This window comes from Lissotriton helveticus, chromosome 10 (genome assembly GCF_964261635.1).
Source record: "Lissotriton helveticus chromosome 10, aLisHel1.1, whole genome shotgun sequence".
In the NCBI taxonomy this organism is placed as follows: domain Eukaryota; kingdom Metazoa; phylum Chordata; class Amphibia; order Caudata; family Salamandridae; genus Lissotriton; species Lissotriton helveticus.
The window spans coordinates 1116953628-1116965857 of record NC_136071.1 but is presented as its reverse complement, the minus strand read 5'-3'; the positions used below and the strand labels follow the sequence as shown (position 1 = coordinate 1116965857).

At 40.5% G+C, this 12230-nt stretch overlaps 1 protein-coding gene across 4 annotated transcripts in view; it reads right to left on the bottom strand.

Annotated features, from left to right (window-relative positions):
* CAPN7 (calpain 7) overlaps positions 1-12230 on the bottom strand; it is a 264535-nt gene that overhangs the window by 201309 nt on the left and 50996 nt on the right. For all 4 annotated transcript variants that reach the window (XM_078663888.1, XM_078663891.1, XM_078663890.1 and 1 more), the window contains 4 exons: positions 12022-12219; positions 9731-9817; positions 8851-8977; positions 4293-4378 (listed from right to left, as the gene is read on the bottom strand). In XM_078663888.1, the coding sequence (XP_078520014.1) occupies positions 4293-4378; positions 8851-8977; positions 9731-9817; positions 12022-12219 (498 nt within the window). The remainder of the gene's footprint in view (positions 1-4292; positions 4379-8850; positions 8978-9730; positions 9818-12021; positions 12220-12230) is intronic.

Sequence of the window (12230 nt, the reverse complement as noted above, 5' to 3'; positions counted from 1 at the left end):
AAGGACCGTTTTATAGGCCTCCCATAGGGTGGTGGGTGACTCCACTGATCCCTCGTTTTCGGTAAAGTAGGATCTCGTACCGTCCCTCAGTTTTTTGGTTATCAGAGGTACTTTAAGGTACCCTGGGTAGATCGGGAAAACGCGTGTTCTGGACCGTGCAGGGTTAGAGATAGTTAGTGTTAATGGTGAATGGTCTGAAACTCCCCTAGGTCTGATTTGTACATCAGTAATAGTGAGGAGGCCGTGTCCCAGTGTTAGGAGATAGTCAATCCGCGACAGGCTGTCATGGACTGCCGAATGATATGTATACTGGCGAGTCTCCGGATGATAGTGCCTCCAAAGGTCCACCAATCCTTGTGCCTCCAGGAAGCCGTGCAATCGGGAGGGCCCAGGGTCGTGTGTTCGCACCGGGAACCTATCACGTGTGTTATGTGCCACTGCATTAAAGTCCCCCCCCCCCCCCCCCCAAGACTAGATCACCCTCAGGCAGTTCCAACAGAAATTTTCCTAAATCAGGGAGTGCAACCGCGTGCAGTGCCGGCGGAATATAAACCGAGACTACATTCAATGGCCTCCCTTCCCATTGACCATGCGCAGCCGCAAATCGACCCTGTGTGTCTGTTTTCGTGGATTGAATGATGAACTCCGAAGAGCGGTGCATAAGGATTCCTGTGCCCCGGGACCCCCTAGTGAACTCTGCATGGGCGATCATACGGTAACCTTTCCTATGTTTTCCATATTTTGAAAAGGTACAGGAAGGGGTAATGCTGATGACATTTTTACAGTTAATGTTGTAGCAGGGGTGTGGCATTCCAATAGCCCACTCCCAAGACATATTGTTTGGGGTCAAGGACAACAAGTTTTCATGTTTATTTTGTCCTTGGGACAAGTAGGCCGAACCCCCTGCGGGGCAAGTAGGCCCAACCCCCTGCAGCACAAGCCCTTTGGCTGACAGTTTACAGTACCACATTATGGATCAGGGAAGGAGACTGTCCCTAGTTAAGGTACTATTTGTGCCCAAATGTTAATGTTGTCCTAACTTGTACTGATGGTTCATTAATGCAAACCCTTTCTTATTAGAGTGAGCGCTCTAAGGGAATGTTGTAAACTTGGACTGCATCACTGACAGTGGTTCCAGTGTAAAAATGTGTACACACATATTTGCAAAATGTCACATGAGGCTACATACAATGCTCCCAGGATGCTCTCCAACTGGATGCATATATCTGCAGAAGCTTGAAAGCAAGATTGATGATCCTTTGCTTTCCAAATAAAATGGATACAAAAAATGCAAATAAGGAATACAACATTTTGCTAAACTACTGAGAAATTGTAGGTTACATTTCTTTGAAGTATCGTTTAGTAAAATGTGTTGATACATGCTAGTATTTCCAAAAGATATTCATAAGGGAAAATCAGTGCAATCAATTTGAACAAGAAAACATGCAATAAACAAGCACTGGCAAAGACAACAGGTCTGATATTGGTGGCCAACCTTTTGGTTTTGTCAATGTGTGTCGTGTTTTGATATGGTTTTTATAAAACTTTGTGAGAGCTGCCAGGCCCCCACTATTATAACAAAAATGAGCGAAAAGCAATAATATTTTTGGGTCTCAAAAACCACACATTGCCACAAAAGTCCCTGGCACTGAACAAAATTACTTTGTGTGCCAATATGCTACTTGCGAAAGAGCAGAAGCCAGTCAATGGATAGATGGATAAAGAGAGAGCGAGATATAGAATTATAATAAAAACAAAAGGTCTTGGTTAACTTCAGACCTAATTAGATGCCCAATTCTTAAAGAAAGTCCCAAAAGTGCATCCATGGTTTGTCCTGCATTAGTGCAAATTTACGGCTTTCATGAATTCACAACAATTAACAGAAGTAGGCCAGGAAATCGTGCACCTCCAGAAAATATTTATGAACTGCCTTTGAGTATGAGCAAATATGCAGGTATAGATTTGCTCATGCGAAAATCTGTGTAGTGTTTACATGTTCACTTTCCCTTCAACTACTTTTTTTCCCAACCCTGGAAGAAGTTTCATTTCTGCCTTTGTCTGGAGTAAATTTTCAACCTTTCTCAGGATGGGAAAAGATTAAAGAAGAGCTGACGAAAACTCCTAAAACATGCAATTTAGTTGGGTTGCATGCACTCAAAGGGCCTTCCATCCCAGGAACTATTGCTTAACTCTACCTCCAGCCCCATTATGTAGATCTGCGGAAATAAGGCAAAATAAGAAAATTGTTAGAATTCAAGTCCTACTATATTGTGAGCCCTGGCACAATCATAAGGGCTCATTTCAGAGCATTTATATACTGAGATGGCTGCCATAATTTGCCACTGCACTATGTGCCAACAAAGAGATAAGTGGATTGCTTTACTGTAGATTTATGAAGCAACCTGTCCCATGGACAAGTAGATATTTGATCAAATTCCACACCCCTATTGTAGCTTATTTTAAATCAAGACTGGGCCTCTATATTCTTTGACCAGGTTATCCCTGGTCTCCATTTTAGCCGAATGTGAAGGTGTACTTTACTGACTACAAACGCTGTGCATGTACAGTTCAATCAAACTTTCTCTGCAAGCACTAATCTATAGGTACGCTTAGGAATATTAACATCCCTTCAACAAATACATCTGCAGTGGATAATCTTTAATCTTTGGGAAACGTGATGTTACATGGAATTTACCCATACATCTCAGAACACATTTTTAAAGTATTTATATATTTGTCACTGATGTGAAGCAAGTGCCATGGTCCAGCCTTTAGTTACTGCATTAAAATGGTTGGGAAATGAAGATAACAGCAATCAAAAGTGGTAATGAACATCCTGCATGTGAGAGAGAGAAAGAAGTTGCACTGAGAGATATATATCAATCAGAAGTGAAACGTAATTAGCAAACTTGCAAAAAGGAAAGGAAGCTGGATGAGAGGTCACATTTAAGAAATGTTGGAATAGGAGAAGCAGCACTGAGAAGAGAGGTCCAGGGGATGTACAAGGAAGGTGCAGAAAGAAGGCAAAGAGAGCAGAAGGTAGGGGCAAGGAGAGAGTGTAGGGGTAGACTGTGCATGCAGGAAAGAGAGGGACTTGAGGGAGCTCAAAGGTAGAATGGACTGGAGCAAATTAATCGGATGGTAGAAATGAACTACGTTTGCTGGCTGGGAAGGAATAAATGTATGCTTCACCTAAATAAGTCTATATACATATGAAAATGCCTGCCCCTAATGCCCCACTAATATTTTGAGGGGTGTATCCCACGGGGCGAAACACCACTGTAGAAAAAAGATGTGATCAATTACAATCCTATAGGTAAACCCACAAGCGTGATGCATAGGACAAAAAAAACAGGGAACCCATCTCCATGTTCAATTTAAAGTCTAACTACCTTCCTTAGCAATACGAAGTATCTCATGATATTTAGGAGTGATACCAGGTAAATATTTTAGGTGTAAAAATCTTGCTAAGTTACATGATAGAGTTTACATTGCACAAGAGTCTATGACAACTAGTTCAGATTGTATAAAAAGGCTGTACAGGAGACTTGTGTCACTATATAAATCACACAGGTATTCATATATATATTTATAGGTCTTGTTAGAAACGAGATCATGATGGAATGCGGCTAAAACCACAGTTCAAAAACATTTGGTACTGGCACACAATCACGTTATTAACAGCTATAGCATAAAATATACACATTTCATGTAAGTGAAAAAAGAAAATAAATGAGGTCCAATGACACGTCACTTAGAGCAAATGTACTAATAAACGTACATTCTCAACAGTGCAAAGGTCAAATTTCGGTTTATTTCAACAGTACTGTAAAATTGACATGAGAAAACATTTTATTACTTCACAAACTGAATATAACAATTGCTTTACCCAACAAAACAACTCTCCTAATAGTCAAATGGTCTCTTCAAAATGATGTTACAATCCTGTAAACTAACCCATTGCATCCTGGTTTTGGATGAACACCTTTTTGAAAACAAGTTAACATGAGACAAAAGCCCTGACATAAACCACATATGCAGGTTTTCAGTGTATAATATGGTATTTATTACCACTGATGGGGGAGAGGAGGGGCATTCTGACTCACTGGAGGTCTCGCCTCTCATCAGTCATGGCCCTCTTCGCACTGAACAATAGCAATAAATAGCATATTAAGCTTTGTACAATTGCACATGTATATATTTTGCTAGCAATAAAAATTGGAATTCGTTTTTAAGACCATTTTCAATAAAAAAATTAGAAAACACAGTTTGGCATAGAAGGTATCACTTGCCTGGTAATCAGCTTTTTGTTGTATCTTCTTTCATAAGCAGCACTAATAGCTAGCGATGCCACAAATGAACAATCCGATACAATTGTCTGAAAGTAAAACAAAAACATTTAAACGCCAGTTGTGGAAACTGAATTTTGCCTAACAATGTGAGCATGAATGTCTGTACTAATGGTTACTGAAATTTCTAAACAAGCATTGGCAAAGCCAATAGGTCTCCGCTTGCTATCAGATGATCCCCCATTGGCTTTTCCAATGTTTTCCCGCCAATTATGGGCACTAAGCATGCACATATGGGCAGCATCTTGTAATGGATTTTATGTTTTTTCAAAACCATGCGGGCCATCTTGGAATGATTTTTCCAAAAAAAGGAAAAATATTACAAGATTGCTGCTCTACATGCACATGCAAACAAAGTGGACCTTTTGCAATATTTTGGCTTTGCCAATACTTGTGATTCAATTCACCAAGCACTAGGAAGGTCAAAAGCACAAGCGGTTCTGTGAAGCAGGCAGGAGACGGCGGAAGACCACATACTGAACAGTAAAGGGGAAAACAGTTTGAGAGTTTCCCACAGGGAATACTTAAAGCATATGTTAAATTTAGAATTGCCACAACTTCAGTAGCGGCCCGTCCCCGGCCAAAGTGGCGGGCCAGGCCAGGAGGAGGGAGGTAGGGAAGTGGGAGGTTTGGGGGACATAAAAACCCAACACCATACCTGAATGCCATCTTCGCCTCGTCTCCCGCTGCGTTGCGCTCTTCCTGCATCTTGGCACAGGCTTCCAGACTGCATTGCGGCCAATCCTGATGCTGTATGAAAGCAGCCTCAGGATTGGCCTGAGTGTGGGCAACTTGCGCTCCCAGGCAGACTGGGAGCCTGTGTCTCCTCTGGGTTTTGCCAGCATGAGATGGCGTAGTGAAGGGAGGGCTCGCCACTCCCCCAATAGCAGTGTCATTCCCTGGACCCGCCCCCATGACTCGTCAGAGTCCTGGGGGTGAGTCCATCGTTTTATTTGTTGGTGGTGGCAGGAGGTGAGGCGCTCCTCCGTTCTAATGGAGAAGCCACCGCAGCACAACTTTAAGAACAGGCAATTCAGCCAATGGCAACTCTACCTTCAACACCCCCCAAAAAGAAAAAAACACCAGCCAGTGGCTAAAGGGCCCCGTCTAAAAGTCCACTTTCTGAACCGTTCTGTATATGTATGTGCATATGTAACATAATGTTTCCATGACATAGCTACATCCCTCTATAGTCAATACCTACAAAAGTATTAGTTTAGTGTAAGATATTATAAGCACACACTTGCATATCTAGAGCATAAACACGTTTTTTAAACGTGGATAGTGATTCAACAAAATGCCAGGATAGAGGAAAGGAAATCATGCATCCTTTAAAAGTCTAACATTGCAGAGTTGACTTTGGTCCAAAACTTAGCTCTTTAGCAGGTTTGCATTTACTGCGGAGAGGCTAATTGATGATCAATCGGTGCAAACTACAGAAAGTATTGTATGTACTCCTGTCTTCATGGCTCGAGATAGGGGTATCAAGAGTAATACTAAGGGTAACAAATGATCGTCAAGTAGAGCATCTCCTGCGCCAGCTGTAAAATGTTTGACACCATTGTTTAGAAAGAGAGCAAAATGAGTCCACGTACAGCAGGAACGGAGCAAGAGTATGTTCAGTCCTTAGGATGTGAACACTAACAACAATGTAACAGAACCAATACAGATGTCCACAGACCTTGTCACCAAAGTTACATGAATGTTTAAAAGTCACTTCTTTCATTGGATGGTAAGTTACTCTTTCTAATGATGAATGGATAAAGAAATCATTGGCTTCATATTCATTTTACAACTTTAGTAATTTATCCAGTTGTGTCATTAAGGCCTTTTTGCAATGACCAGACTTATCATCCATAGAGAACAATTTTTATCCATAATTTTGAGGAAGGACAAATGTTTGAAAAGCAGAAGATGGCGATAAGGGAACCTGAACATTTGTACCTAACCAATCATTGTCTTATTTTCAATCCCACCATTCAAGTGTTCTTTTGTATCACACAACTGAACTAAAGTGATTTAATTAGAGAGACAATGATTTATGATAGGCCTTGCAGGCCCATATGATCATCGCACCGTTAATATATTGAAAAATATATTTTAAAACTGCTAATTTTCCTATGTTGTAATGAAGGTTTTTTAATGGCAGTATGGGAGGGGGTATAACTCCCTTCTTCTTCGCTTTGATTCCCCTGTAACACCTTCAGCAAAATGTAAACTTCTCGTTTCTTACACCATTGGCTGAAGTGGTTCCTATTCAGCCATTTCGATGGATGTAAATGAAACTGCTGCTCTGGGAAGAATTCATTGTGGAAGAGGTGTGGCGCAGCGGTCAGGGTGCCTAACTCTGGGCCACGGGGTTCACAGTTTGATTACCTTCGGCAGGTTAGCCCAGCACCATGTGACTCTGGGCCAGGACACGTCTCCGGAGGTAGCTGTGCGCTTTACAAATGCTGGTATTTCTTTTAATTTTATTTAATTGTTCCTCTACAACATTACATGCTCACCATGTACATGCAAGGTCCAAAAGCATGCTTTTTTAAAAATAACTCTTTATAGGATTTTGCCATTACATAAAGCAGTCAACTAGAATATAAAACAAACATTGCAGCAAGCTTCTATAGTGTACAATTACTTTAACAATTCCTGATTACACTCTGCCTCCATTGCTCCGGTCAATTGTTCAGGTTTTAAGCCGTATTTAATGGAAGTGATACCCTCATGTCTTTACAAATTTTCAGGGGTACCTCTTTGCCTTGGAGACCGTCTCCTCTACCACACCACAGCTACCATGCCCAAAAGCCATTCATTCACAGATGGAACAGCTCCTGATCTCCAATATCATCCACTACCACGCCTCCCACCCATATTCCATTCCAACATCAATCCCAGAAATGCACCTTTGTTAGATTCAAAGAGCTGTTTTATCTTTTCCATCAAGAATTCTACCAACTAAACAGTACAGTCTCATTCGGGAGGTTGCGGGGAAGGAACTGCCCGACCATAGGCTGGGAGGTGCCACACCCTAATTAGGATGCGACCGCACATGGTGTGGTAACAAATTTTCAATGGAAGCTTGTGCAACACGCTTTAAAACGCTCTCAGAACAAGCTCCCATTAAAATTAAAGTTTGTAAACATCCCTGCAACGTATGTCAGGCACCTCACAGTGCCTACCACACGGTGCAGGTATATTGAGGGGGGCACTTAGGCCCAAATAAAGAGTGCTGGGGGGCAAGGGGGCCTGCTAGAGGCCCCCAAAGTCAGTTCCGACAACCAATCCATGTAGACAAGGCCAACATGGAATCCTGATGGCGTATTTCCTGTCAATGCTTCTATAAAACACATAACCTTGTTTGACAAATCTGAACTCAGCAAACACCATGTTAGCACATTAAGTTACCTTCGTTTCCTCAAGTGTGACTCTTAAGGCTACCACCCACATTACCTTACAATTCACAGCCAAATATATCCCACAGTTGCTAAAAGTGATAAGGACTACAGAAAAATTTAGATGAACTTGATTTACACTCAAAGTTGCTCAGATAGAGAGGACTGTTGAGCTTCCCCAACACAGAAACAAGTGCCTGCTCGTGAAATAATCCATCTTAATCATGGCTTCTTCCAATTTTCTACCCACACCTAACCCTGGCTACATAGTCAGGATCATGCAAAATCTGGTAGAACTACAAATTCAAAAGAATTAAACTCATCTTGTTAAAAAAAAAAAATACAATTATAAACTTATTCTGGCCTAAAACATATCCACTGCAACTCATCCTCGTCCTGTACTCAGCCAGGTCTTAGATGTATTTAATTGGATTGTGTGTACTATATTTTGCCACTCTATCGCCCATTTCATTTTAAACCAATTCAAAACAAGACTGCCAACCTGGTTTTCAACCTCCAAAACATGAGATCGCATCATACATACTACGACAAATCTTCCTTGTTGGTGAAGAGCAAAGGCACAAAACTAAATTAGGATTATTCACAATGCAGGACCTGCCTGCCCTAGAACAGAAGGCAAAGTTAGTAACTTGTAATTCAAGCTGTCCATGTTTGGTATTGTCAAACACACTAAAAATCTTTGCCCACGAGTAGGATCTCAAACCAAATTTCCTACAACAAGTAGCTCTTTATACGTAAAACAGCAATGCCTATCAAAGCTTTAATATAGAAAAACACACACACACACACACACATATACATAAACAAAAATAGGCTACTTTTAATTAATGCTGTGTAGTGTGAGCAAGCCACAGCTCATCTTACAACCAGAAGAGCAAGGATTACTGAACACTTTAGTCCTTTTAGCTAATAGAGGGAGGAAATATTAAGAAGAGTACACAAAAATTGAGATCACTCAGTAAGAGTACTAGAATGATCCCTGTTAAAAAAAGCACAATTAAAAACAAAGCCAGGAGAGGAACCACTGGTCAAATAATAACATATGGTGCTGTTCATGTGCACAACACAACAAATAGTTAAAAAAAGCTTACTTGTTTAATGCTGAAACTGGAGACAGTATAGATCATTGTGGGGTTGTTACTTATATCATCTGGTCGTACCCATCTGGAAAACATAGCTTTCTGTTTCGGTGACAATGCCAATTTTCCCAGTTTATCTCTGTGGTTAAAACAACATACTTGTTACAGGTGATTTGACAATCCACGTTATCTTTCAATATATATTTTACAGAAGGTTTACAATCATCCTCTAAATTATTATGGACCATATTTGTGAGGCAAGCAGTTCAAGTCCAAGGATGGCACTCTAATTTTCACAAACAATGAATAGTAAAATTAATGTATTTCAATTATGTCCAACAAATAACACAACTGTATTTTACAACACAAACAGCGGAAGTGATTTATCAAGGTGTGCTCCAACATACAAAGTTCAACGTGGCTCATGTCAAATGTGAGATAAATAAGCAGCGAGATTTTTCATTTCAAGTCAATATCACTTTTGCAATCTAAGATTTGTTTTTTTAATTTTTCATATTACAAAAACAGCACTACTTGGGGCAGAATTAATTTCAAGTTTAGCTCATTGCATCTACACAGTGAAGCAGAGTAAGACACATACAAATTAACCAAATACATTAATACATGAAAACACGTGAACAACAATACAAATTAAATGAAAGGTGACTAGAGCTCACTGGGGAAATATAGCACAGGTAAAAGATTGATAAAAAATAAAAATAAACGTTTTTAGCTAATACAACCCACTTTGCCAATTTGTAATAACAAACCGGTCAAATTACAACATCGATAAGTCCTTATTCAATGTGATGTGATTTTAAGTGTAGGAACAAAGGGTATATTTTACAATATAAATAGAGCTACCAAAGAAACTGAACATGTATACACTTACGAATATGGTACTGGAAACGCAAATCGCTCCCTCAGATCAACTGCCATAAAAGGGACATATTCAACACCATTAATCTTCGACGTCCTCCTGAAAAACATAAGTTATACACACAGTTATTTAGGTACAGAGTAGCCTTTTAGCATTCAAAGTTAATACACCTGGTGTGAAAAATTCATTATTTCCCAACTCTATCTTATAAGATAGCGTGCCAGAACAGATGGATGAAACAATGCAGTACACGCCTGCCGGTGTGGCCGCTCATCAACTGAACCATACTTTAGTTCCTCATGTGCAGTTTATAATTAAGTGCCATAAACTGTTGCTCGGCAGCACACAGACATAAAAGGAATACAAATTCTAAACAATCAAAAATAAATAGTATATAATTCACAGATAAATTGCTGTGGATACATACCAATACCATTAAGTTACAAGTACATGTTCTAATAGTTTAGAAAAATAGCATGAGACCCAATGAACTGTATGTTAGAGGTAGGTTCTCAAAAAGTTTTATTACACTGCAAAATGTTTCGGATCACTCGATAAATGCTGGACAGTAATAAGCTAGTCACAGAGGTAAAAGGAAAGGTGAGTATTATCCCTAAGTCGGTATCTTTTATAGGTGACCAAGACTTTTTAGTAGCATCAGTAAAAAATACTGACAACAGTAATTCAATTTTGAACCCACTATGTCTCATATGATGCTGGCTTGCCCCTCTTCAGACATAAAAGGTCTGAAGTTAGCCAACACTCTCATATAAAAATTGCAGGTTTTAGTTAAGAAGGTATCTTGACCTTTCAAACAAGGTTATTACCTGCGCTGACGTGGGGCTTGTGTAGACAGGAAAGCGGAGTGGGTGCTGGCTCCGTGACTCTAATAGAGTCCAACTCCCCGCTCCTTGAGATAAAAGGTCTGACATTTCAGTAGTGTCACGCCAATGAGGAAACTAAGGCCACCTCCCAGCAATAACACCTAGAAGTGTATGAGGCCTCAATCTGCAGGGGGACTTATTACTCAAGCCAGGAGGGTGTGACTGATTTCGCAGATGTGAGCAGGGAAGCTCCATTTTCTAATCTGCCCAATAAGGCAATCTCCCTGCTGCAATAAGAGTGGCATAGCGCAAAATGATGGGGACCCCTTGAAGAATGTGATGAGGGGGGTCCCCGAGTCTAATATCTAGCAGGCATTCATTGGACTTGCGATGAATGGGGACCCCAAACACTGAAGGTTAGGGGACCCAACTGCACAGCAGAGCCTGCTGGGGCCTGTGGTAAGCCCCTGAGTACTAACACTACTAGGTCTGACAGATATTTTAATTATGGAGGAGTAATTTTGGTAATTAAGCATTACTGTTAGACGAGGAGTTACTGATAATTATGCTATTACTCCTGCTTGCATAATTAATAGTAATATGGTAGGGGGGAATAATGCCGCAAGAGCACAAGCGGCCGCTTGCGCTGACTATTTGCATTCTGCTACATTTATCTCAGTTTCTTAGCTCAGTATGCATCCTTGCATCCACTTTACACACAAAGGTGCAATCTGCTCTACGAAAATAGTGCTACATGCTGGGATTAAGTTGGGGGAAAATCCTACCCCAACATCACAATTAGTGAGAGGCTGCTCGTTATTCAAGTAATGCTCCTTCTGACTCATTCCTAATGAGTGCATTAAATGTTTATAGTGATGGATAATGTATCATTAGCCCGCTAAAATAAACCACTAATAAGTTTAGGCTGCATATGCATTATTCCAATCTTTCGAATCCATCTAGAATATGTTAAACCTACCTTAAGGAGTCAGATAATTATGGATTTGACCTTAACCTTACTGGAATACCACAAACAGGCTCCCAAGATTCAACACATAATGTAAATGACTACCTCGCACACACAGAGTAAATAAAACCAATATTAATTGCACGCAATTGCATTTGAGATCAGCAAATCGAAGCCTAAATGCACAGTTATCTGTTAATATTCTTATTTTCTGGGACCTTTTTCTTTGCCCCGGTTCACTCTGTCTGCAGAATTCAAACCTCTATTATGATGGCAGATTTACAACAGTAACTGCTTACTGCATATTGGGAAACTTAAAGGCACCAGTTCAGGTCCACCAGATGTAGGTATTGTCTTTGAATGACTTGCATATACTATTCGCTAACAACTTTCATTGTTATATTCTATTAGTCACTGTTATTCCTACAAATCAATGTACAAAACAGAACTTCAAAATGTATTCCTCAACTTATATTCCATACCAGGTAGTACCCCAACCCCCTTAGCCGCACCTTAGCACCTCAATCTCCTCCGTGGTATACTTTGGGCGTGAAGGTTCTGTATTGGCAGCTGCACGGACTGGCTGCTGTTTGTCATTTAAGGAAAAGTCCGGTCCTAGGGGAAAGTAGGTTCTGGTGGGCTGAACTGGCTGATTTGAAGATGGCTTCTCTTTAGAAGGCTTGGCCATAGAATCCTTCAACGACTCCGCTCTAAAGGAACA